Genomic DNA, 27,360 nt, shown 5'->3' on the forward strand with positions numbered 1-27,360 from the left:
GGAGTCCCAAAGCCCATGAAGCAAAAATGACAGAATGAAAAGGAGAAATAGACAATTCAACAATCATAGTTGGAGAATTTAATAATTCAATTTCAATAATTTATAATACAACTGGTCAGAGAAAATGTAAAGATATAGAATACTTGAACAACACTATCATCAATCACCTTGTCCTAACATGTATGTAAATTCTAGACTCTATGTCAGGCCACGAAAGAAGTCTCAAGGGACTTCCCTGGCAATCCAGTGGTTAAGACTCTGTGTTCCACTGCAGGGAGTGTGGGTTTGATCTGTGGTTATGAAACTACTCACAAGCCATGTGGTGTGGCAAAAAAAGTTCCAAAACAACAACAACAAAAGCCTCCAAAATTTTTAAAAATTAAAATCTTCTTTGGCTAACATTAACACAAAACAATAATTCCCTAATAGGTGTTTGTATCATATATATTTTTCATTCTCTTGTTTTTTCAGTTGTTCTATATTCTGATAATTAAGATATGATACTTATTAACAAAACCTTATTTTCCTACTCAATCTATCAATTTATGTCTAATAATGGGATTATTATTTTATATTTAATGAAATTTAAACTTTAAATTTAATAAAATTACTGATATATTTGGGTTTAAATAACAAGTTTAGGATTTGTATTCTCCCCACTTTTTTTGTGTGTACCCTTTCTCTCATCTTATTTTTTTGGAGGTAGGGAGTAATCAAGAATTTTTAAATTATTTCTTTCCTTTTTCATTTATTACTTTTACATAATTTTAATGGTTATTTTGGACTTTACTGGTGGCTCAGTGGTAAAGAATCTGCCTGCAATGCAGGATTCAGTTCAGTTGCTCAGTTGTGTCCGACTCTTTGCAACCCCATGAACTGCAGCACGCCAGGCTTCCCTGTCCATCACCAACTGCCAGAGTCTACCCAAACCCATGTGCATTGAGTTGGTGATGCCATCCAACCATCTCATCCTCTGTCACCACCTTCTCCTCCTACCTTCAATCTTTCCCAGCATCAGAGTCTTTTCAAATGAGTCAGCTCTTCGCATCAGGTGGCCAAAGTATTGGAGTTTCAGCTTCAATATCAGTCCTTCCAATGAACACCCAGGACTGATCTCCTTTAGGATGGACTGGTTGGATCTCCTTGCAGTCCAGTGGACTCTCAAGAGTCTTCTCCAAAACCACAGTTCAAAAGCATCAATTCTTTGGTGCTCAGCTTTCTTTATAGTCCAACTCTCACATCCATACATGACCACTGGAAAAACCATAGCCTTGACTAGACAGACCTTTGTGGACAAAGTAATGTCTCTGCTTTTTAATACGCTGTCTAGGTCTGTCATAACTTTCCTTCCAAGGAGTAAGCGTCTTTTAATTCATGGCTGCAACCACCGTCTGCAGTGATTTTGGAGCCTGTTTCCCCATCTATTTGCCATGAAGTAATGGGACCAGATGCCATGATCTTAGTTTTCTGAATGTTGAACTTAAAGCCAACTTTTTCACTCTCCTCTTTTACTTTCATCAAGAGGCTCTTTAGTTCTTCTTCACTTTCTGCCATAAGGGTGGTGTCATCTGCATATCTGAAGTGATTGATATTTCTCCTGGCAATCTTGATTCCAGCTTGTGCTTCCTCCAGTCCAGCATTTCTCATGATGTACTCTGCATAGAAGTTAAATAAGTAGGGTGACAATGTACAGCCTTGACGTACTCCTTTTCCTATTTGGAACCACTCTGTTGTTCCATGTCCAGTTCTAACTGTTGTTTCTTGACCTGAATACAGGTTTCTCAAGAGGCAGGTCAGATGGTCTGGTATTCCCATCTCTTTCAGAAATGCAGGATACCCAGGTTCAATCTTCCCTGAGTCAGGAAGATTACCTCGAGAATGAAATGGCAACCCATTACAGTATTCTTGCCTGGGAAATCTCATGGACAGAGGAGCCTGGTGGGCTATGGTTCTTGGAGTTTCAAGAGAGTCAGACATGTCTTAGTAACTAAACAACAACAGTAAAGTGGTTATTTTAGAATTACATCTCAAGGACAATGAAAAGACTATATGAAGTCTGAGTTTAATATCATTTTCATGTTACTGTTGTATGGTTTAATTCTATAAATATTTAAAAATTCATAATACATTAATTCATGATTGCAGAATACTAAGTACAATATCAACTTATACTTTGCCATGTATTTATCTTTTCTATACTTTTTAAATTCATTTTTGTTAATTTTCATTTTTGTTTCCATCTAGGATGGATTTTCCTTCTACCTGAAGAACTCTTTTTATATTTCCTTAATGCAAGTCTGATGGTGAATTCTCTCACTTGTTTCCATTGAAAAATGTATTTAAAAAAATTTTTTTAATGATAGAGATTTTCTCTGAGTATAGAGTTCTAGTTTGGCAGCTATTTTATTTCAGCACCTTTAAGGTGCTATTCCATTGATTTGTGTTTTCCATTATTGCTACTAAGAAGTCATTTAATAGTCTTATTGTTATTCTTTGAAAATAATGTATCTTTTTTCCCTCTGGCTACTTTGAAAACTTTTTATCTTTATTTTCAGTTGTTTTACATAATATTCCTGCATTTTGTGTGTAGGTATATGTGTGTATATTCTGTGTCTGGTTCAAAATGATTCTCAAATCTGCATCTGATGTTTTCCTCAGGTTTGGAAAACATATGGCTATTATTTCTTCATATATTTCTACTGCTACATTCTATCTCTTCTATCTATGTGGAACTTCAATCACACATATGCTGAACCTTTTGACTGGGTTCTATATGCCTCATATGCTCTTCCAAGCTCATATAGCTCTTGGCAGAATTTATTCCTTCTGGTTATAGGACTGAGGTTGTGTTTTCTGAGCAGCTGCCAACTGAGATTGCTCTGTTCCTAGAGGTTGGCCATATTCTTTGCCAAATGGTTTTCTTATAAGCTCTTTCAAAATTTGACAGCTTACTTCTTCAGAGCCAGCAAGGAAAGATCTCTTGATCCTTTTTGCTGAGATGAATGTTTCAAGATGAGTGTGACATGAGTTTGACACCCATCACCTTTGTTTTATTCTGTTTCATAGAGGCAAGTCACAGTTCTGCCCACATTCAAGGAGAGAGGATTATACATGGGTGTGGCTCACTGAGGGTCACCCTAGATGCGTCTGTTATTATATATTTATCTTGAAGTTGTGTCTGATAATTTTAATACAGTTATTTTTATGGGTCTGTTTCAGTCAAGTGCTTGTTTTTTCTTTTTTTGAAATTTTCTTGCTCTTTAGCTTTTCAGTCTTTTCTCTTGTATGTTTGGTGTATTTTTATCACATCCTGGACACTCTATATCATTTGCAGATGTAAAAATCATTATACAGCCTGCAGGCTATGTGAAAACCACCAGTTTTCACATGGGTAAGTGGGCTCATGGGTAAGTAGGCTGTAGTTTGCCTACCCCTGTTCTAAATTTTAAAAAATGTAAACTGTAGAAATAAACTGAGACTTTACATTATATTGTCCTCCTCTAGAAAAGATTTTATTTTACCTCCTGTTGGATAGTTAGTCTAAAGGTAAGAGCAAATAACACATGTAGGGATTAAGTAAAATTGAACTGGTTTCATTCTTTGTGAGGGTGAATTTATTTCCATTTTACCCTTTTGCCTAAGGTATAGACCACACATATGGATACTGCTAGATGCTCTGCTCAGTTTTTAGGCTTTTGACCAAAGATGACAGACATTAAGTTACGATCTCACAAAGAAACTACAGAGAAGTGGGTATCAGGCTAACATTTCTATATGTCTTTTCTTTCTGGAATCCTGACTCCTCTACTTTTCACTGACTTAGAAGCTATATCTACATCATATAGTCATTATAATATCATTCTAGGGAAAGAGGAAAACTAGTTCTTTCCTTAAATTCTATAGGAATATGAAGAGTAGCAGGGTGGAAAGGACCCAGGTAATGGTCACTTATTAATCAGTTCTCTTAGTTAGTCTTAGCTGCTCCATTTGTACAATGGGGATGCTGCTGCTGCTGCTGCTGCTAAGTCGCTTCAGTCGTGTCCGACTCTGTGCGACCCCATAGATGGCAGCCCACCAGGCTCCCCTGTCCCTGAGATTCTCCAGACAAGAACACTGGAGTGAGTTTCCATTTCCTTCTCCAATGCATGAAAGTGAAAAGTGAAAGTGAAGTCGCTCAGTCGTGTCCGACTCTGTGTGACCCTATGGACTGCAGCACACTAGGCTCCTGCATCCATGGGATTTTCCAGGCAAGAGTACTGGAGTGGGGTGCCATTGCCTTCTCCACAATGGGGATAATAGTATTCAAATATGTAACTACTTTATTACGTGAGGTTATATATGCTGTGTACACACACACACATATATATGTATATATATACTGTGAGGTTATATAAAACAATATGAAGGATGCAGAATGAGGCTGTCATCTGGTTAGATATTATTGTCATCATCATCACATGATTATATCATTACTCAATGATGAATAAACAGAGGCCCAGATAAGAAAAGTGTCTATCCAAACAGTGATCAAGTCAGTGGCCGATATGGAAACTGAAACCTGGGCAAACAGAATTGCTAGTCTGACACTTTTTTCACCATAACCAAGGTGTCTTTTTAGATTGTTATCACTAGTAGTGCCACCATACAATTTCAAATTAAATTCTATCTAGCCACTATTTATTGAGAATTATTTTGTGTCCAGAATTGTGCTGGTGTGTCTTCTGAAGCTGAATTTTAGGAATTTAAGTTCTGGTTTCCCATTTATCACCCCAGTATCATAGAAAAGTTACATAATGTCTTTGTGCTGGTTTTCTATTCTGAAAACAAATATAATTATGTTGCCTTATGTATTTATTGTTAGGATTATATTAATACATGTACATTACAGAGTCTACTCCTTAGCATCTAGTAAGCAAATATAAAAAGTGTTAGTAATTGTTTTTATTAGTGGTAGTAGCTGTAGGTACTGTCAGAGAACAAAAGAATGAGAGTCTCTGTCTGAAGGTACTCTCAGTCAAGTTAGAGATGTGAGACCAATGCAAAGAAAATGATTAAAGTGTTAAAAATATGCGACAATTCAACGTTAGCTTTTACATATTTGAAGGTTATCAACACTCATGAACACCTAGATAGACTATGAATTCTTTTAATTTTTTTTTTTAGATTTTATTTTTAAACACAAAATAATTCTCAACAAACAGTGGCTAGATAGAATTTAATTTGAAATTGTATGGTGGCACTACTAGTGATAACAATCTAAAAAGACACCTTGGTTATGGTGAAAAAAGTGTCAGACTAGCAATTCTGTTTACCCAGGTTTCAGTTTCCATATCAGCTACTGACTTGATTACTGTTTGAGTAGACACTTTTTTATCTGGGCCTCTGTTTATTCATTATTGAGTGATGATATAATGATGTGACATAATGAATTTTTTTGTAAGTATATGAAAGATGACCTGGCAAGGCTGAGGCCCTGGTGGAACTGAGTTAGGGGCTCCTAAATAACATAGGATTTATGGTGAGCATATATCCTATATATTAGGACTTCCCTGGTGGCTCAGATGGTAAAGCATCTGCCTACAATGCAGGAGACCAGGTTCAATCCCTGGGTCGGGAAGATCTCCTGGAGGAGAAAATGACAACCCACTTCAGTATTCTTGCCTGGAAAATCCCATGGGCGGAGAAGCCTGGTGGGCTACAGTCCATGGGGTCGCAAAGAGTCAGACATGACTGAGTGACTTTTAAATAAGTAAGTTATGGTGAGCAGAGCAAAGCTGAGAAAGGTCAGTTGGTAAAACTCTTTACAACATAATTCATGGACTGGATTGATGATTCTACCCTAAGATTTTAATCTTATTCAAGTGTCAGAGTATCGGAACATCAACCATGTGTGTAAGAGGCAGGAGGGATTCATGCTTAAACCCTACTCGGCAATTATTGTTTCTCTTCTGCCGCTTACGAAGAGTCATTCCACAAGATCTTGAGCCACTCTCCTTTGGCACCAGAGAAATTGACAGAGAGCATGATGTGTATCTTAGTAGGACCATGGCCAGCCCTAATAGAACTTGAAGTCAGACTTTTTACCCCAGAGATTCCTCCTGATAACCAAGGGAACTCTCTGCTCCCAAACATTAATCTTGGGATTAGGAAGTGAGCTGCCTGACTAATAAGGTCTCCAGGTACTCTGCTGTTTGCATTATGTCTTTTGCTATTGATCATTTGGGAGTAGTCAGTGTTATTTTGGGGAAGAAGACCCCAGAGTTTGAGCAGACATTTGCACATTACTAGGAAACCTTAAGCCAGAGTTACTGCTTTGTGACTCAATGAGAAGCTTCTTCCAGGATTACGGGCTGTGAGAACCTAGAGGAAATTAATGTTCAGGAAATTAATTGTCTGTCCTTCACTTCTAATCTCAGGCACTGGAAGAGAGGGATAAGCATTGTTTCCTTCCTGTCTAGTACTTTTACATATTGCATCCTGGGAGGTATCTAAAGATCTGCCATTTAAGGGGGAATTCCAATTAAACTGTAGCTCTGCTCAGTAAGACGTTAGTGACTTTCAGATAAAAAGAAAAAACTTGTAGACTACTTGATAAAAGGACAAATTTTTACACAGTGGTCTAAACTTAAATAACTGATAGGTTGAAATAATTATTAGGAAATTCAATGATGATCTGGGAAACTTATAACTGTTTAGTAAAAATCCATATCTATTATTGCAGGCATTCAAAGTTCCAGAGTGGGTAATGCGACTCTTGGACATGAACACAGCTCTCTAGAAGACCCAAAAACAAGCCCCTTGGTGAGTTTCATTTCCTGATATATAAAATATTTATTATAGTATATATTCAGTTATGACACAGCCAGTGATAAGTCTATACAAAAGGGAACATGATCTTTCCTAGAAACTATTGTGATTTCTGATTTAGGAAATGTAGATGTATAAACTAACATAGAGAAGAGGGACATAAGACTTTAAAGGCTTTCAGTTGGGTCCTGTACAAAAAGATTTTCAAAAATTTAACCTCCATGAGGACAAGGACCATTCCTTGGTCATTTTTGCTTTCTGAGTATTAGCGCAGTACTTATACCTTGTGACTACTTAACACACAGGGCTACTGAAGAAATGGTTTTGTTTGGATTTGAAGCAAGGTTTTACTATTCACGGGAAACAAACAAAACAAAACAAAGCAAAAAAAAACGGAATGATGAGATAAAAAAAAAGCTCTCTTCACTGAGACAAAATGCAAATTGTGCATTCATCCACGACTGAGGCAGGAGCAGGCTTTGTTTCACTTTGGTGGTGGGGAGGCGTCATTTATTTGAATAAATAAAAGGTAGCAAAGACTCCAGGGTCAAAGAAATTATCTGGATTTTGAGGTTTCTGTCCATCTGTACCTTCCCTAATTTTGTGGTCTTTTATGCTTCCTCCTACAGCCTAGATGAGTAATCCTACCCTTGCCACTGTTTTTCATTTCCCCATTCCACTCTGCACCCCTTTGCTGACTGTTCTATCTGTTAGAATCTCCCATATGATGGTGCTGGGGTTCAGTTTTTTAGAGTGTTAGCAATTAAGAGCTGTCTAATGGTCTGGAGGAGAGGGAAACAAATATTTTAGGCTACCAGCATGAGTAAAGTCTTCTGGCCAACAAAGTGAAATTAACTTATTCATCCTGAATAACCTGGATGAATTTCAAATCAAATGTGTGAGTATAGTGAAAACTGTGATTTTATAGTGCTGAATTCAAAACTATTGCTTGTAACCCAGAAACACAATCTAGAAGTCACAGATTAGTCCTAGATATATATTAGCTGCGGGGACTAACATGATCTAAGGGAGAAGTAAAATATTGGGCATCTTCAAGGAGATTAGAATTAAAGATGAAAGTCTTATTGTACCTAATTCATACCTTTGTTGATATAGTACATGTAACAGTGTATGTTTTGATCAATGTACCTCAATAAAAATTTTTAAAGAGCAAGAAAAAGTCCATATGAACAATTGGAAGGTAAATAATAAAATTTATAAAATCAAGACTAGAATCACAGGCTTATTTATATACCCTAGAATGCTAGGTTTAAGCCTGTCTACCCTATCCTGCTTCTCTGAAGTATTTAAACTGGTTTAAATATTTAAATATGTGGAAAGTAAAAAGAAGTACTAGGGAATTCCCTGGCCATCCAGTGGTTAGGATTCAGTACTTTCACCGCTGAGGACTCAGGTTCCATTGCTGGTTGCAGAACTAAGATCCTGCAGAAAAAAGTACTAATAAAACTATTATTTATTAAAGGCTCCCTATGTGTTGAGTACTGTTATCAAACTCTTCTAATATATTAACTCATGTAATACTTATGTCAACTTTGTGGAGCATTACTGTATTCAATATACAAATAAGTTTAAATATCATGCCTAAAATTTAGAGAGGCTAATGAAGGAATTTAAGGGCTTCCCAGGTGGCTCAGTGAGTAAAGAATACACCTCCGATGTAGGAGACAAATGTTTGATTTCTGGATCAGGAAGATTCTCTGGAAGAGGGCATGGCAACCCATATCAGTATTCTTGCCTGGAGAATCCCATGGACAAAGGAGCCTGGCAGGCTACAGTCCATGGGATCACAAAGAGTCGGACATGACCGAAGTTACTTAGCACGCACACATGTAGGAATTTGTGCAAGAACTCTCCATCAGTGGACTTTTAAAAAGAATGTTGTGACAACATTCAGAAGGAAGACTTGGTCTAAGGTCAGCTTAAATAAAGGGGATTAATTAGGAAAACTTTTTTGAGGTTGAAAGTTGAGTGTTGGTAAGAAGCATGGAGAGGAGAAGACAGAGTGGAGAGAATTTCAAGAAGCACTGTCTTCAGGAACAAACAGGAAAGGAATATAATTAGGATCTATCTTAGCTTCCTGAATAACAGTAATGGTTAAACGGTGGGTAATCAGGAGTAGATATGGGTTTATGGGCAATGTTAACTCTGTTCAAGTATGGTCTCCAATCTGGAGTTCACATTGAGTAAGCACATTTCTATCCCCATCATAACTTGGAATATACAATATTGAAATGAAAAATAGAACATCTGTTACAGAACATCTTCTCTGATTAAAAGTTTTGTCTTTTCTCACACTAGGGAAACCTTTTCATACTTGAAGTGACTTGAAGGAGTAAGTTCATATTTATTTTATTTATTTCATTCTCTCCTTGCCTTTGGCTAGAATTCAGGGAAATAAGCTAACTACCTGCATGGTCTTTTTGAGTCTTTCATGATCACAGTAGATTTTAGTGTAGGACTTAGGGAAGTAAAGCCTAGGACAAAGGGTTCTGAGGAGAAGTCATCCTAGAACCCTTGCAGGACACTTGGTCTTGAGAGAGCATTCTGACAGTATTGAAAGAATATCAGCTGTGAGTGTCTTTTGTCTTTCACTTAGATTACTGTTCCCCACTGGATGCTGAGGGGGCTAAATCAAAAGTGCTGGAGGAGGACACTTGCTTTGGCCAGTTTATTTTTGACAGTTGAATGAGTCTAAAATGATATGTCACCATCTTGCCTTGCATTTCCCTAATTAATACTGAGATTTGAATATGTCTTCATATGTTTATTGGCTGTAAGTATCTTCTGTCCTGCAAAAAAAAAAAAGAAAAAAAAAAGAGTGTTGGAGGAAGAACTTTAGAGCTGGGTGTCTTCCTGAACCTGGACTCACCTCTTCAATGGCTGGGTAATTATTTCTACAAATCTGCCTTTTGATGTGCCTCTCTTTTCTTTCTCAGGTCTATTTCTGCCATAAATCCCAGGGTCCTGGGGTAAAACCTTTATAGTACTAAAGAAAAGAGAGGGGAAAGTGATGGCTCTGAGCATGTGGTCTAACCTGAACACTGATGACTCTTGAGGGCTCAGGCATTGCTCATAAAATGGACACACCCTTCACTGAAGGCCTTGGTCCAGCCTATTATCTTTCATGATTAACTCATCATACCTTTCTTTCCTTTGCTGAGCTCTTCTAGACCTCAGTCTCCCTCAATGCCAAAGCCAAACTCCACTTCTGTGGCTGAGTTCCTTTTTGAAGGTTTCTCCAGCTTTGGGTGGCAGCACAGGCTTGGTTTCTTTGTTGTCTTTCTAACTTTGTACCTGCTGACTCTCTCTGGCAATGCCGTTATTTTGACTATTATTCGCCTGGACCATCATCTTCATACTCCCATGTACTTTTTCCTAAGCATGCTGTCCATCTCTGAGACCTGCTATACTGTGGCCATCATTCCCTGTATGCTTTCTGGCCTCCTGAGTCCTCATCAGACCATTTCTCTCCAAGGCTGTGCCACTCAGCTCTTTTTCTATCTAACCTTTGGTATCAATAACTGCTTCTTGCTCACAGCCATGGGATATGATCGCTACATGGCCATCTGCAACCCTCTACGGTATTCAGTCATCATGGGTAAAGAGGCCTGTATCCAGTTGGCAACTGGGTCCCTGGGAATTGGCCTGAGTATGGCCATTGTCCAGGTAACGTCTGTGTTTGGCCTGCCCTTCTGTGATGCCTTTGTCATCTCTCACTTCTTTTGTGACGTGAGACCCCTGCTGAAGCTGGCCTGCACAGATACCACTGTCAATGAGATCATCAACGTTTTTGTCAGTATTTGTGTCCTTGTTGTACCCATGGGACTGGTCTTCATCTCTTACGTCCTCATCATCTCCACCATCCTCAAGATTGCTTCAGCTGAGGGTCGGAAGAAGGCCTTTGCCACCTGCGCCTCCCACCTCATCGTGGTCATCATCCACTATGGCTGTGCCTCTATCATTTACCTGAAGCCTAAGTCCCAGAGTTCCCTGGGGCAGGACAGACTCATCTCAGTGACCTACACAGTGATCACCCCTCTGCTAAACCCTGTCGTGTACAGTCTGAGGAACCAGGATGTCAAAGATGCTTTGTGCAGAGCCGTGGGGCGAAAGCCCCTCTCCTCTTAGTGAGGAGAGTTGTGGAAGGCCTTTTCTCTCATTTCATAAACATATATTAATTTTAATGCTGTTTTAGTAATGCTGCTCAGTATGGGATCAAGAATAGACTGAATTGGGTGCTAAAACTGGAGGCTTCCATTTGAGTTAGTCATGCTTCTCTGTGTTCTCCTTAAGAGAGAATAGAAAATGACTTATCATACCCTTAAGAATACAGGGAAAAGATTTATCTGTGTGGGTCATTCATACCCATATTCTGTCACACACTCATGTACATACATATCTAAATATGTCCTGAGAATATGTTGGATTATACAACTACAGTAAGACAAAATTCAGCAGAGTTCTAAAAGGCTAATAAATAAAGTGCTTGGAAACCACCTCAGAAAAACCTCTGTTGTGGTGGTTAAGGGCGTAGGAGTAATTTGTGCAAAATTTATTTAACAAGTAAGTGTGGAGACACGTGCATGTCCTTTTCTGTGGATGTTGAAGGCTTTTTGTAATCTGATTTTGCTGCTTGCTAATATCCCACCACAGCCTGAGGGATCTTCAAAAGGCAAACAAACAAACAAAAAAACCCACTCTCCAAGTGGATAGAACTGCCCTAACTGACTATTTCTGGAAATGAGGAGTACATATGTGGTAATGCAAAAGATCTTCAGCTACTGAGAGCACAGAGGTGGGTTGTCCAGTCCCAAGATGCCTAGGTAAAAACTAGTGAGAAAACTCCTTGGGAAAGGAGAACATGATAAACAGTTTAATGCTTTCATACCTCCAACACAGGAGTGAAAGAGGATGGAGGCTGGGAGGAGCCAAGAAGAATCAGAGTTCCTTTTGCAGAGTAGACCTAAATCTTTGAAGTAGTGTTATAAATGTAAGCACTTTAACTGCAGCTTCTGAAGTCATTTATTAATAAGACAAAGTCTGAAGCTTGATTTAATGAAAACATTTTCCAGTCAGCTCCTAAGCTATCATGGTTTCCCAGAAGCTAAATGGTAAAGAATCTGCCTGCCAGTGCAGAAGAGGCAGGTTTGACCCCTGGGTCAGGAAGATCCCCTGGAGAAGGAAATGGCAACCCACTCCACTATTCTTGCCTGGGAAATCCCACAGACAGAAGAAACTGGTGGGCTACAGTCCATGGGGTCACAAAAGAATTGAACACAATTCAGCAACTTAACAACAAAAACCACCTAAACTTTCAGTGGTTAATCTTCAGAAATTTCTTCTTAGATATTCCCAACTTAAAACCTGAGTTTAAAAAATAGCACTTTATGTCTGAGCATCACAGAAGGTGATGCTTTCATATGCTCTGGTTCTCTCTCCCTTATCCTTTCACAGCACTCTGGCCTTCTATGCTAAAGATCAGGTATAGCCTGCATTTCAAACGCAGCTTCTGCAGTCTCCAGAATCTAGCTGATCCCATGGGGTGGTCCTGCAGAGGCAAAATGTCACTTGTAAGAGTGTCGTGAAGTTATCTAGGTGCTGAAAATGGGACAAACCAATGGAAATGAACAAATCTTCTAAGTCAACTTAACATATCTAGCTTTGCTGAAAAACACTGGTATATAAAATCTGACCAGAGATAAAAGATAAAAAATATCTTTGCCTTGGTGACCATATTTTTAGAAATGACAGAGTCAGTTTATTTCTATTATGATAGCCAGAAAACAGTTATAATTTTTTTCTTAGTAGTTCTGTTTAATGTAGATAAAATTGTTAGGTAAAGATCTGATGGCCAGTGTCACACTCACTTCAATTTGAAATTGTATTTGGTAGCTGCTCTGGTGCTGCCCCTTCAGGACCCACACATCTATTTCCCTAGCTGCTGGAAATGTCTTGGGCTGACAGCTGGCAGCTGAACCCCGCTTCAGGAACTACCATGCTAAAGAATTGCCATCTCCAGAGTCATAGCCCCTTCCCATGGGTGGGCTTTCCAATGACTTATCTTTTTCAGGGTATAGACTGGCACCCTTTCCTCAATTTAAGATAGCTATGAAGGGTACTCCAGGATTCAGGAATTCCTATCTGTGAGATGATTTGCGGTTTCTGCATGACTCCATCACATTTCCATTTCGCCCTCTACCTTCATCCCACATGGGTGTTGATGCTGAGAGCACTCCCTAATAAACTTGCTGCTTTCAAATCTCTGTTTCAGACTCTGTTTCTTAGAGATCCCAGTCTGCAACTTTTAGGATCCCATTGCTAGAACAGTGGTTGGTCAATGGAGATTCCAAATTTTCAGCCTTGATATGAGCTAGTGAAGGTAGAAGATCAGTGGTTCCTGTATTTTAATTTTAAAAAGATGTTAATTTTTAAAAAATTAATCCTATTAATTGAATGATATTTACTCTGGTTCAGCTTAGTTTGTGGCAGTGCAGTATTACCTTGTTGCAAACTGGTAAATAAATAAATAAATAAAAATTAGCATTTTTCTCAGAATCCACAGGAAGTCATTTCTTTGTCTTCAAAAATTTCTCTGCAAGCAAGTTCAGTTTCTGCCGGGGTCCAGCCCTCGTGGATCCAGGGGATTCGAAGCAGGGATGGCATCAGCGAGGATCAGGAAACAATTGCTTAATTAAACGTTAATAAGGATATAAAGAGTAATAGAATAAGGATAGCTCAGTGAGAAAATTTAGTGGAGAAAAGAGGCTGAATAATTCAGCCAGAAGGTGAGAGAAAGAACGATATGGGGAGACCAAGTTTCAGTGAACAAGGCCCGCACTTTATTTTCCAAAGTAGTTTTTATACCTTAAGTTATGCATAGAGGATAATGGGGGAAGGGTAGAGTCATGCAGTAAGCCAGGCTTTCTTCCTGCAAACTTATCATATGCAAAAGTTTAGGTGATTTGCATCATCTTCTGGCCCAGAGGCCTGTTAACATTTTAAGACCCTTTCTTCAGAAAACTTATTTTTCTATAAAGGTGATTAGTCAGGAGCCACCCTCCAAAAGCATTAGATAAAGTTGCATTCTTATAGGGCAAAGGTGTGGTGGGCTATAACAAGAAAAAGAATTAACTCAAGGGTCCAAGGTTACAAACATTAAAGCTACTACTTACACCAATTATATTAATCAATACACTGCCAGGGACACAGCAGGTAAGGGATATGGAAACTTAGCAACAAACATTGGCCCAACAAGTGAAAAACCCTTCACCAATACAATTTCTAATCAATCTTTTAACTGCTCAAAGGAATCTGTATTTAGACAGTTTAGAACATCTTATGCCTCTCACAGTTGGGAGGCTCTGAACAATCACATGTGGCCGGAAGAACCTGTTCAGGAGAGAGATGGTGGTGGAAGACAGCCCCCCGTAAAGTCAAAGGTGTAGGTGAGAGCACAAAGCAGTAAAGTAGTCAGACTCTGGTTTTGGGGGTAGATGGTCGAGAATTTCCAGGGGGACTCCTGAGGCTCGATCCTGCCTTTGAGTATGCTGAGCCTCCTTCCTCATGACCTTTGCCACGGGCGGAGTTCCTCACGCTGGCTCCCCGCAAATTTCATTGCATTCCTTACCTTGCAGTGAGATTACTGACTTCTCTCAGAGATAGTTCAAAAATAGCAAATAATAGGAAAAACAGGAAAGTCTTCAAGAAGGGAAAGATTGTGGATGCTTTAAGTGATGTATGCAAGTGGCTTTAACAGTGATCCTGGGCACAGTTACAGAGTAAAAGACTTATGGTGGGAATGTCATGGAAGCTGATAAGGCATCAGTTGGGAACTTGGGCTGGGTAGACAATTTAAGGCAATGAGATAACACTACTCTCTGAGGTTTTCTGGGGACCCAGGCTGGCAAGTGCCTCTGCCATTCTCAACATAAAGCTCCCATTTTTGACTTCAAGGAGATGTTCTGTTGTTCCATGTTCCGTTTAATGAAAAGAGAGAAAGCAGAGCCTTTCTTCAAGTATTCAATTTCCTGAAATACTGACAAGGTGTATCTTTTGTCTGTTCTACTCCTGAGGGCCATGGAAATTTTTCTTCCACTGGTCAGTAGCAGGGAGCTACTGACTTGATATTCAAAAACAAATCCCTTATTATTGGGAGTTTGTGACAGTTTATGGCAGATAATTTGGAACAGTAATTGTGGGGAAGAAATTTGCTTTATGGGCTAGTCTAGACCAGTATGGTAAGGGATTGGAGGTAACAGAGGGTGAAGCTGGGGTGAATTATTTCTATCTAATCATTTGGTGACATTCATACTATTTCTGTCACAGATAGATTTTATATACATATATATATGTGTATATATATATATAAAGACATCTTTATAAGTGCCATATTTGGAGGGTCCACAGAGTACTCAAGATCCAACTATGTGTTCCACATTCCCTACAGAATAGATGTATGACTATCAGGAAGAAAAAAATGTGGAAATAAATGGTAGACATAAGTCTGATACAAGTCTGAAATTTAAATATATGAAAGAACACAGTGAAAGGAGAGAACAGTATGTGGAGTATGAAAGAGAAATTCACACTGGAGCTTCTTGGGGAATGTGTTCTCAACCTTTGTACTGGAGAGTCACCACACAGAGCCAGGTTCCCATGCAATGAAAGACAAAATGTCTGGGCTAAAAGGGAGCTTAGAGACCACCTAGTCCAAACCTCCCTTGTTACAAAGAAGAAATGGAATCTGAGACTGGAAAGAACTTGCCCCAGTCACACAGCTAGTTATCAACAGCTCGAACTTCCAGGTTTGTGCTTAGTCCATAGTGCTTGCAAGCTGTGGGTGAGGATGTAAATGGAAGAAACATGAAGTGTAACAGTCAAGACTCAGAAAGATGTATCTGAAGCTTACAAAGCCTGGACTATCCATGTTCAATCTCTCTCAATTCTTCTGGGTCACTTAGTCTCAGAACAAATAAAGGAGTAAGTAACTTGCTCTTCAGCCTGATGCATAGCTGTGTGTAAAACACTATGAGACTAGATGTTGTTAATGAATGTTCTGTATGACTCTGGTCCCAAGCCTGTAACTATAATAGACCTTCTATATTTTCTTAAAGGTAGGGGAGTATCTAGGAATAACAGCAAGGAGCTTCCTATAGGGACATTTCCTGGCCTATTGTTGCAGAAAAAAATCCCTTCTCCACCCATAAAGCCTCTTTACACAAAGCCAAGTGCCAATGGCTGTTTCCTGGGAATCTGGTCACTATCTCTCTGAAATTATTATAAAAAAAAAGCATGGACAGTGTTAAGGAGGTTCATACCAGTGTTAGGACTCAATGTGGGCTGTCTCTAAATATGCCACAATGACATATTGAATATTTTGAATTAAAGTTACTTAAGAAGTGGGGTGGATGGATTTGGGAGTTTGAGATTAGCAGATGCAAACCATTATATATAGGATGGATAAACAACAGAGTCCTACTATATGACAGAGGGAACTATATTCAATATTCTGTAATAAACCATAATGGAAAAGAAATGAAAATGACTGTGTGTATATATAAAACACGGGGAGCTCAGCCCAGTACTCTGTAAGGACCTAGACAGGTGGGATGGGGTGAAGGGATATCTACAACTATCCTCTAATTAAAAATAATAATAAGAAGAAAACCTTGTTTCTTCTTTTATTTAATACCTCAAGCCCAATCTCTGATTAGATTCTTCATGAATTGAGCACTCCAAACCTAAGCTTCTCTGTCCTGTCAATTCCTTTCAAATGTATCATTTCTTTGTCTGAAAAGTATAAAGGTTGCCTGCTTTGGCCACTTCTAAGGTCCCATGTCTATGAGACCTCTGAGCACCTGAATTAAAATTTCTTTCTTTTCCTCCTTTTAATTTGCCTTGTGTCAAATTTATTAGTTCAGCCACAGAACTCAAGGGGATGTAAGGGTTTCCTTTATGCCAACAGCAGATACCTATATTAAAAAAAAAAAAAAAAAACCTTTAATAATTTCTCTATTCTTTATGACCCCTTTGGAGAAAATGGGACTTGTCAGTCTTATGAATATTTACAGATGTTCCCCCTAGTTCACTTCCTTATGTTATTAATTGTTCAAAAAAACAAAAAAAAAAAAACAAACAAAAAAACCAGATAAACTAAAGGTGCTCTGATCTCCCATTTCCTGTTGTGAACTCCTGGTCAGCACCAACAGTACCTTCCTCTCTTCTCTAATGCTTTCCCCAGGGCCCCGTATAACTGTCTTCATGAGCAGAGGTGGGGCAGGTGTAGGAGAAAAAAGACTGGGACTTTGTTTGAGATCTTATTCAGTCCTGTACTTTTTCATTGTGAGAGTTATTATGTGCGAGTATTTCTAAGATGCTTAGTTCAGGTACTGTAAGAGGATATACAAGATTTAATTTGGGGAGATAAGACAGGAGTGAAACAATCACAGGGAACTCTTAGACTGAGCCTCACCCCCAGAATTCAGGGGCTCAAGCCTGCCCCAGATTCTGCCAAGAGCTAGAAGTTCATGTGATAGTAAGTGAAGAGAGAACATAAAAATGATCAGCTTCATCAGCACATTCTTCCTTGTCTTCTCATTCGTAAGTCAGACTTACAATGGAGAGAACATTACAAAAAAGAACATTTCTAATCTAGGACTTCATGGTTATGCCTCAAAACTAGCAAGCCTCGAATACTTAAAAGTGTCACATTATCCACCGCTGGGCATACACACTGAGGAAACCAGAAGGGAAAGAGACATGTGTACCCCAATGTTCATCACAGCACTGTTTATAATAGCCAGGACATGGAAGCAACCTAGATGTCCATCAGCAGATGAATGGATAAGAAAGCTGTGGTACATATACACAATGGAGTATTACTCAGCCATTAAAAAGAACACATTTGAATCAGTTCTGATGAGGTGGATGAAACTGGAGCCTATTGTACAGAGTGAAGTAAGCCAGAAAGAAAAACAGTATACTAACGCATATATATGGAATTTAGAAAGATGGTAACAATAACCAAGTATACAAGACAGCAAAAGAGACACTGATGTATAGAACAGTCTTTTGGACTCTGTGGGAGAGGGAGAGGGTGGGATGATTTGGGAGAATGGCATTGAAACATGTATAATATCATATATGAAACGAGTCGCCAGTCCAGATTCGATGCACGATACTGGATGCTTGGGGGCTGGTGCACTGGGATGACCCAGAGGGATGGTATGGGGAGGGAGGAGGGAGGAGGGTTCAGGATGGGGAACACGTGTATACCTGTGGCAGATTCATGTTGATATATGGCAAAACCAATACAATATTGTAAAGTTAAAAAATTAAATTAAATTAAAACAACAAAAAAAGGAAATTAAAACAAAAACAAAACAAAACTGTCACATTACATGGTTTCATACTTTTATTCAAGTTGTATATCGCTTTTACAGATGCTAATAAATGAATCTATTCATTTCTTTACTTATGTAAATGATGCTTATTGAGCACTTACTATTACGTGCTACTCCATTAGTTTAATGAAGTTTAATGAAGTTCTATAAAGCTGTGAGCATTTTCTATGTACCTTGTGAGTTGTCTTTGACAACTGAGAAGCATTTACTAAAGCCAAAAAGAAATTGCCATCGGAGAGGTTTCTTGAGGAGTGACTTCAGTTCCCTGGGGGATCTGGTTTAGGCTGTGGGTCCGTAAATCTGTTGCGTTTCCTGGTTCTCTTCATCTTCAGTAGTAATGTGAACTGCTGCTGGGTCGAGATAAGCAACCCTGTGTCCACAGCAAACAGAATCACCACCAACAATGGGATAAGAAATTGTAGCCAGAAATAGTTGCTTTGAGGGTATGCTAGATGCAATAAGAAACATAACTCATTAGGAATTGAAAACTGAGGTTAAAGTCTTCATCTTCCCTAAAAGAAGGATCCAACATGGTCCTTCACCTTCTAGCATGAAATGACATCCAGTAGCAGAGACAAAACACTCATAGGTTTGGGTTCCTCAGTCTGTGCTCCCTGAAGCCCTAGGGAGTCCTGAGTATTTCCCCCACAGTCCCTTTCTAATGGCTTGTCTGGCCAATATGCCTAATGGAAAAGGTCATAGGAAAGATGATCCCTCCCTTGGAGCCTCACAAGACCAATGTCCACATAGGACATGGAGGTGGGAAGCAGATAGAGTAAGGGCAGGGGGTCACCAGTGCCTTATTTCTCAAACAATCATCATTCATTGCATGTCTGTTGGGTGAAATTAAGATATTGGGCTAGATTATAAATATTAATAAGTTGGCTTCCCTGGTGTCTTAGTGGTAAAGAACCCACCTGCCAATGCAGGAGATGGAGGAGACACCAGTTTGATCCTTGGGTTGGGACAATCCCCTGGAGGAGGAAATGGAAACCCACTCCAGTATTCTTGCCTGGAAAATCCCATGGACAGAGGAGCCTGATAGGCTAAGTTCATGGGGTTGCTAAGAGTCAGACACAATGGAGCAACTGAACAAGGCAATAAGTAAATTGCCTTTCAAGTCCACTGTTTTGTGATTCTGCTATTCTATTTACAAAGTAATGATTTTTTGCAATTTTTCTAGAATTTTAGAACCCTAGAATATTACAGCCAGAAATTACTCACAGATTACCTAGACCGGTGACTCTCAACACTGGCTGCCTATTACCATTACCTGGAAGAGCTTTCAAATATTGATGTCCAGGCCTATTCCAAGCTAATTAAGTTAGAAGCTCAAGGGATGATATACAGACATCAGTATTTTTTTTTTTAATTCTCCAAGCAATTTTAATGAAGTTTAGTCCAAACCCTTTGTTTTACAGATAAGGATACTGGAAGCACAGTGAAAATCAAACAACAGGTCTCAAATTAGTTAACAGAGAACTACCATTAGAAATTAATTGTGGCTTCTGGTCTCATGTTTTTTAAGATTTTGGCATGAGCAAAGTGTACCAAGCAAATGTCTGATTTCCTCATTGCAAAGCAAATATTTTAAAGGCTCATTCTTTTATATGAAATTTGGAAATGGCAGCCTTTCATTGGCTACAGAGGCAGCCTACCTGACTACTCTTTCCATATCAAGCTCTCTTTCTCATCTCCTAATTCACAGGCACATAGCCTGTTGAGTTGGTTTCCTTTCCCATCCCTCATAGGCTAGAATAGACTCTTCAAGCTATAAAGAGTTTGTTCCTTCAACTTTGAAACTCTTTTTCTATTTGATAAATGTAAGTTTCTCCCCAGGAGCAATAGATGACTTTGCTTGACTAATACTCAACAGTTTAAAAATCCATTTCACAACTATTGCATTTAACATCTGTAAAAATTCCATAATGTGAGCAGGTATTACTGTTGCCAATGAACAAGTAAGGAATCTGAGACAGAGACTAAGGGATATACTCTACCCCTGGTCTCCTCATTGCAAACCTAGTAGACTTTTCAAGGAATCACAGTTGCCTCCATTCTATAGCTTCAATTGCATTAGGCTCAAATGTTCTTTCTCCTTTCCCCTGATATGGACTCATTCCCTTTCCTTCACCAACTTACGTTTTTTTACTATAATCTTGAGTTTATTAGAGATGTAGGGCAGCCTCTGAATTCTGCCCACACAGTAATAGGTGCCACTGTTCCCTTCTGTGACATTGGTGATGGAGATGTTGTGGTTCTCATACCAGTACTTGAGAGCTTTGTTATCCTTGTAGTAGATCACCTTGAAGACATTCAGATTCTTCCAACTGTGGCACCTGAGGAAGAGGGACTCACCCTCCATCATCACCTCAGCAGAGGCCTGAATGATCAACCAGTCTGAAAAATATTCATTAAGATATTTATTTAACAATGACAGATAAAAGAAAAATAAGATAATAAAAAAGGTCATGCAGAGAGTATCAGAAACCTTTATCATTAACCCATTTCTTGGCTCAGTCTCCTCTGTTGATAAATACTCTTTCCTCCTGAAAGGTAATTCTGGGGCCACAACATTGCTGACACTTCTGATGAGCCCACCCATAGGAAGTCTGAAACCCATTATCCCTTTCAGCTCTATTGTTGCATTTGGTCACTAAAGGGGAAATTATCCTACTCTGCCTGGAGAGTCCTAGCCTAGTAGAGTTGTCCTCTCTAAACTTATAGGTGCTTCCCAGTTCTATTAATCATAGTAAGCCTCCAGCTTCCTCAGAACATGCATTACAATTTGAATTAATTATTTGTGTAATTATTGATTGGATGTCCATTTCCTCATTGGGCTCTCTACTTCAGAGGTCAGGAGCATGTCTGTTCCTTTCATCATATCTCCAGTGCCTAATAATACCTAGGAATCAGTAGATTCTCAATGAATGTTTGTCAATAATGAGTCAGGTTTTATGGCTAATGTCATTTTAAGAACTCAAAATTTAGAATAGAAACATGTCTAGGTTGCATAAGCATATTTTATTTAGGAGCAATCTTTGAGGACTTTTCTAGAATCTACTCCAAAAAAATAAAGAAGCTATTTTACACTGCTTTAGGCAATGGCACCCCACTCCAGTACTTTTGCCTGGAAAATCCCATGGATGGAGGAGCCTGGTGGGCTGCAGTCCATGGGGTCGCTAAGAGTCAGACACGACTGAGTGACTTCACTTTCACTTTTCATTTTCATGCATTGGAGAAGAAAATGGCAACCCACTCCAGTGTTCTTGCCTGGAGAATCCCAGGGATGGGGGAGCCTGGTGGGCTGCCATCTATGGGGTCGCACAGAGTCGGACATGACTGAAGCGACTTAGCAGCAGTAGCAGCAGTTTCTACTTAAGAATTTGTACACAGATGTTGAAACATCTCTTTTCACTCAAGAGAAAAAATACAAAATGTGCTTATACTTTAAAAATATTTATATTTAAAAATATAAAACAAAATATAAATGACCTAGCTGTTCAAATGAAATCATTACTTTGTTCACTGAACATTTACAAAGTAACCCACATATGCCTGAGCACACTGCACTAATTGTTGACAGTAGGAGAGTGATGAAGCAAAACATAAGATTTGTTCTTAAGTAAAAGTAGAGTACATGAGGAATGTAAAGAGAGAGCTTTCAAAATGAAGAGTACAACTTACTACTTTACCATATGTAAAAGAGATAGCCAAGGGGAATTTTGCTCTATGTCTCAGGAAACTCAATCAGGGGCTCTGCATCAACCTAGAGGGGTGGGGTGGGGAGGGAGATGGGAGGGAGGTTCAAAAGGGAAGGGATATATATATATACCTGTGGCTGATTCATGTTGAGGTTTGACAGAAAACAATAGAATTCTGTAAAGCAATTATCCTTCAATTAAAAAATAAATTAAGCAAAGAAAAAAGAGTACAACTTAATATTCAGGTCATGACACATGGAAATGGCAAAGTAAATCTTTAAATCAAAGAGCTCTTTGTAATGTTCACGTATCCAATATGCCATTTGACCATGTAATATGCATCTGTAGCCAGGTAGAGAAGATAGAAATGAAACAGACTAGAGGAGGAACATTGGGAGACTGCTAGAATATTGAAAGAAGCCAGAAGGTCAGATGGAGTAGAGGCAGAAGAAGAGAGAGGGACCTGTATGTGGAGAGAGACCTTGAGTTCCACCTTGCTTCTCTAAGCCTTGGAATAACTTGCTTTCTCCCCATTGTCAGATGGGCCATTCCGCACATGAGAGAATTGATACTTCTGTAGCCCTGGAACTTACCACTGATGACATTTAGGTATACGGGTTCACTGATGGCAAATCCTTTGATTCGGCATTGGTATTCCCCACTGTCCTGCATGCGTGCTTTCACAATGTGCCATCTTGAATTATTCGTTGTGAAACTGGTTCCATTGTGGATCCACAGAGAGGACTGGTCTTCAGAGGAACCGTTCGTACCACATATAAGAGTCACAGCATCTCCTTTAAGTATTTTTCTCCATGGTGGATTCAAGGACACCTTAGATTTCCAGATGGCTTTGAGAAGAACAGATTGTGGAAAGAGATATGGAAGGAGGGAAAATATCATTGAAATCTGTTCAGCCTCCAGAGTACAGACATAATAATAGTCAATCAACGGTCAATCTACCCTTAAACTGTTGGTGATAAGAAACCTGAGTCCTAGAATTAAAGGAAGGAGGAAAGAATCTTGTGGTCCCACCTAGGGACTCTAGCTCCCAACCTACGAAAAAATAGGACATGAATGTAAGATATTAAAAAACAAAGAGGATAATCCCTCTAATTTTCTTGATTCCAATTTCAGTATCTGTAAATGAGGATTGAAGTCTCTTTTCAGGCAGAGATTATGTCTGTGATGTTCATACATAGTTCAGCACAATGACTACTACATAGCGAGTATTCATTAAGTATTTATTGAGTTGATGAATGAGTGAATAATGGATGAATTAAGGTAGTGGACTAAATGAAATACATGGCCTCTCCCAGCTCTAAATTTTTATGACTATTTAATTGTGAGTGAATAGGGAATGAAAATTATATGTCAATTCTGGAAGGTACTGAGAATCACCAAGATGATCAGTCTTAAAAGGCTTTCAAGAACAAAGAGATATGGTACGAATTTGAATGAAGACTTTGGAAGTGGCCAGGTGGTGATGAGGAAGAGGTGATATGGTCAAAAGAGAACTAGACTTGGATTTAAGGGACTTACGTTAGAATCCAGTGCCTTGTTAGCCATGTAACCGCCAACAAATTACTTAATCTTAATTCAGTATCCTCAATTATAAAATGGCAATAATAATAACAGGGATGATGATGTAAGAATTAAATGAGTTTATATCATAGTATCTGGAGCAGAGGCTGAGACAGATGCTCAGCAGACATGAATGTTTGCATAAAAGAGGAAAGGGTGACTTGAGAGAATAAAGTGCTGTGTGGGAAGCGTTTGAATGGGGGAAAGAAGGAAGATGAGGCAGGTGGAAGTGCGGTAGCAGGGAAGAGCAGATTAATAATCATTAAAAAACAGATGATGGGATGAAGGGAAAGGATGAAGGGTGGGCAATTTCCAGACACATTGAAATGCTGAGGGAACAAGGACAGAGGACTCACCTGCTGACATGCCATCTGGAGCTGCAAAATCCAGAGACAATAAGTTAGTATCTGACCCCAGCCTTCTGCATACCTGAAGACTGGGATCTGGTTATGATGCTGAGGTCCACATCCATGGAGTTTAAAGGGCCAACCATCTTTTCAGGACTCTGTTTAAGGGAGAGAAGGAGCTTCTCTCCTTCCTCTGCTGTCCCTCCTTTACCCTCTAGGAAAATCCAGCTTGATAGCAAGGACCAGACTTTCAGTCCGGCTTCCTCCTTAGATGATGCCCAATCCCCCTCCTTAGATGATGCCCAACCCCCCTATCCAGCTCGTCCTCCCTACAGAATCCCTGGGAAATGACCCACAGTTTGCTCATAACCTAGAAAAAGTCAGCAATAAAACTGTCAACTCTCCCTCACCAGCCACTCCCCCAATCTGTTCTGGCCCCTTCAAGGGGGCTGGTAACTCTACTTACAGAAAAGCAGCAGAGCTATCCACAGCAGGGCAGGGGCTCCCATGGGAATGGTAGGCATCTTCTCCGTGGCCTCCAACTGAGCTGCAGAGATCCAAGGCCTTAGAATAAACTTGAAAGTGAAAAGCAGAAGGAAATGTTCTCTGTGTCATATCTGGTTAACGCATCAGCTGCACCTAAGTTTGCTTCCTTCTCTGGAGATAACATTCAGAGTGGTGCCTAAAAGGGCAATTTTATATATATAGTTGTAAAATCATTTACTGATTTTCTTCTTCTTTTTTTGTTTGCACTGCACAGCATTCAGGATCTTAGTTCCCCAATCAGGGATTGAAACCATGCCCCTTGCAGTGGAAGTGGATGCACAGTCTTAACCACTGGACCACCAGGGAGGTCTCCAGGACAATTTTATACTTACCCCCATACTCTCCATTACACCTTTGTGTACACACCTGGAATCTAGTGGGAGAGGGGCAGAGGGGGCACACAGGAACAAAACTTTCTTAAACTGTCAAAGTATAGTTATTTTGTTTGCAACTTAGAAAAGTGGGGTGCAGAGGAGAGAAGAATAAAAATAAGTTAATTATTCACCTAATATAGGTCAGCTGCTGCTGCTGCTAAGTCGCTTCAGTTGTGTCCGACTCTGTGCGACCCCATAGACGACAGCCCACCAGGCTCCCCCATCCCTGGGATTCTCCAGGCAAGAATACTGGAGTGGGTTGCCATTTTCTTCTCCAAATATAGGTCAGGCACTATGCTAAATACACCTTATACTTCATTCATTTCTCAAAATAATTCTATGAAGATATACCATCATTATCTACATTTTATAGAAAGGAAAATTGGAGCTTAGAGAGGTAAAGTCATTTATCCTAGAGTACTCCCTAGTAAATGGCTAATTTGGGACTGAAACATTTGAAAAATCGAATCCTAGAGTAAAATTCACAATCATGATTACTGTTTATGCATGTCTATAAGTATGGCCAGAATTCTAGCTGAAATTCTGTTGTGGTTCTCCAGAGTTACCAACCCTCTTGTTACCTAATTTCCTGCTGATCCATTAGTGTACAAATCCACAAATTTTCATCTGCTTCCTATGACCCACTGTCCGACCAGCCAAATTGGAGATATTTTTGGAGGCTCCTTCTCTCCATGGGTCCTGATGAGGTCTACAACACAGGAAGGCAGATGTTAAACCATAACTTAAAGGGATCTCAGTAATATAATTTATTTTATTTTATTGCTCCAGCTTTTGTCCATTTTTATGTTTCAAATCCTCTAGCCTGATCACCCTTTCTCCTTTAAATCCACATCTGTTTTCTTCCCTCCTGGACCTCAATGAGTAATTCTTTTCTTTTTAACTCTAGGTCAGAATTAGTCACCTTCTTCCAGGATTTGATATTGATAATGACACTGGAGATAACATCTCCATAAATATCTACATTGGCTTGCCCTCCACAAAGTTTTTTTCATGTGTGGTATTATTATTTGGGCCTTGCCAAAACTCTGAAATAGCAGAGGCAATATGAAGTCAGCAAGGCCCCATTCTATCATGCCAGCTTTTCCATACTGACTGTTTTATTTTTTTAATATATATAATTATACTTATTTTTGTATGTATTCTTGGCTGTGCTGGGCCTTCTTGCTGCATGTGTTTTCTCTAGTTGTGGCAAGCAGGTCTACTCTGTAGTTGCAGTGCGTGGGCTTCTCATTGCGGTAGCTGCTCTCATTGTGCAGCACGGCCTATAGGGCATTCAGGCTTCAGTAGCTGCTGCCTATGGGCTCAGTAGTTGCAGTTCCTGGGCTCTAGCGCACAAGCTCAACAGTTGTGGCTTAGTTGCTCCTCAGCACGTGGGCTCCTCCCGGACCAGATATCAAACCTATCTCTCCTGCATTGGCAGGAGTACTCTTTACCACTGAACCACCAGGGAAACCCCACCAACTGTTGAATTAAGACTAATGAATTAAATATAAAGTCGCTGCACATAAAGATCTAACCAAAGCTTTCAGCTTCTCTGAAACTAGAGAATATGGGTCTACAGATTCCTAAACAGAAAGTTTCAGATAAGAAAGATGCTGACTGGTCCCAGGTTGTGCAATATCTTAGTGACAGATCTTTAAAGAAAGCAAAGAGTTAATCTGGAAAGTGTAAGTATTTATGTGATTAGGGTTTACCTATAAAACAGAGACAATGATGATATCTAGATCATGTCTTTATTATGAGGTTTAAGAAGATAATAAATGTGTAAAATGCATTGAACAGCATCTGGTATGTAGAAGATGCTCTGTAAATCTATCTTTCCCCTCCTTTATTGTTGTTGTTGTTGTTCAGTCGCTAAGTCAGGTCTGACTCTTTGTGACGCTATGGACTGCTGCGCGCCAGGCTTCTCTGTCCTTCACTATCTCCAGGAGTTCACTCAAACTCATGTCCATTGAGTCGGTGAGGTCATCCAACTGTCTCATCCTATATTGCCCGCTTCTCCTCCTGCTCCCAATTTTGCCTAGCATTAGGGTCTTTTCCAATGAGTTGGCTCTTCCCACTAGTTGGTCAAAGTATTGGAGCTTCAGCTTCAGCATCAGTCCTTCCAATGAATATTCAGGGTTGATTTCCTTTCAGATTGATTGGTTTGATCTTATTGCAGTCCAAGGGACTCTCAAGAGTCTTCTCCAGCACCACAACTTGAAATCATCATTTCATCCGTTTTCAACTTTCTTTATGGTCCAACTCTCACATCCATACATGGCTACTGGAAAAATCATAGCTTTGACTATACAGACCTTTGTCAGCAAAGTGATATCTCTGCTTTTTAATACACTATTTAGGTTTGCCATAACTTTTCTTCCAAGGAGCAAGAGTATTTTAATTTCATAGCTATAGTCACCATCCACGGTGATTTTGGAGACCAAGAAAATAACACCTGTCACTGTTTCCATTGTTTCCCCATCTATTTGCCAGGAAGTGATGGGACTGGATCCCATTTATTACCATTGCTCAATAAAGACTCAGGAGAAACATGCATTTCAACAGGACTAAGGCT

At 39.4% G+C, this 27,360-nt stretch overlaps 2 protein-coding genes across 3 annotated transcripts; one reads left to right on the forward strand and one right to left on the reverse strand.

Annotated features, from left to right (window-relative positions):
- The first annotated feature begins 10,014 nt into the window (after positions 1–10,014).
- LOC109556969 (olfactory receptor 10J3-like) lies at positions 10,015–10,956 on the forward strand. The gene has a single exon (XM_019958330.2). The coding sequence runs from the start codon at positions 10,015–10,017 to the stop codon at positions 10,954–10,956; it is 942 nt and encodes a 313-aa protein (XP_019813889.1).
- Positions 10,957–18,218: 7,262 nt separating this feature from the next.
- Positions 18,219–24,464, reverse strand: FCER1A (Fc epsilon receptor Ia). 2 transcript variants are annotated; one of them, XM_019958332.2, is made up of 5 exons: positions 24,329–24,464; positions 23,872–23,892; positions 22,528–22,782; positions 20,498–20,630; positions 18,219–18,678 (listed from the first exon to the last, which is right to left on the reverse strand). In XM_019958332.2, the coding sequence occupies exons 1-5, from the start codon at positions 24,384–24,386 to the stop codon at positions 18,510–18,512; spliced, it is 636 nt and encodes a 211-aa protein (XP_019813891.2). In that variant the 5' UTR covers positions 24,387–24,464; the 3' UTR covers positions 18,219–18,509. The 2 variants fall into 2 exon arrangements, with proteins under 2 accessions (XP_019813891.2, XP_019813890.2); XM_019958331.2 differs by having other exon boundaries at positions 20,373–20,630.
- Positions 24,465–27,360: the final 2,896 nt, after the last annotated feature.

The sequence above is a fragment of the Bos indicus genome, chromosome 3 (genome assembly GCF_029378745.1).
Source record: "Bos indicus isolate NIAB-ARS_2022 breed Sahiwal x Tharparkar chromosome 3, NIAB-ARS_B.indTharparkar_mat_pri_1.0, whole genome shotgun sequence".
NCBI lineage: Eukaryota > Metazoa > Chordata > Mammalia > Artiodactyla > Bovidae > Bos > Bos indicus.

What these genes read in the sequence shown, in the direction of transcription:
- LOC109556969 (XM_019958330.2), top strand. Translation starts at nt 10,015, where the DNA reads ATGCCAAAGCCAAACTCCACTTCTGTGGCTGAGTTCCTTTTTGAAGGT.
- FCER1A (XM_019958331.2), bottom strand. Translation starts at nt 24,386, where the DNA reads ATGCCTACCATTCCCATGGGAGCCCCTGCCCTGCTGTGGATAGCTCTG. An exon ending in TCCAGATGGCATGTCAGCAG is followed by an intron (nt 22,783 to 23,871) that starts GTGAGTCCTCTG and finishes TTCTTCTCAAAG; the next exon opens with CCATCTGGAAATCTAAGGTG. An exon ending in ATACCTAAATGTCATCAGTG is followed by an intron (nt 20,631 to 22,527) that starts GTAAGTTCCAGG and finishes AATATTTTTCAG; the next exon opens with ACTGGTTGATCATTCAGGCC.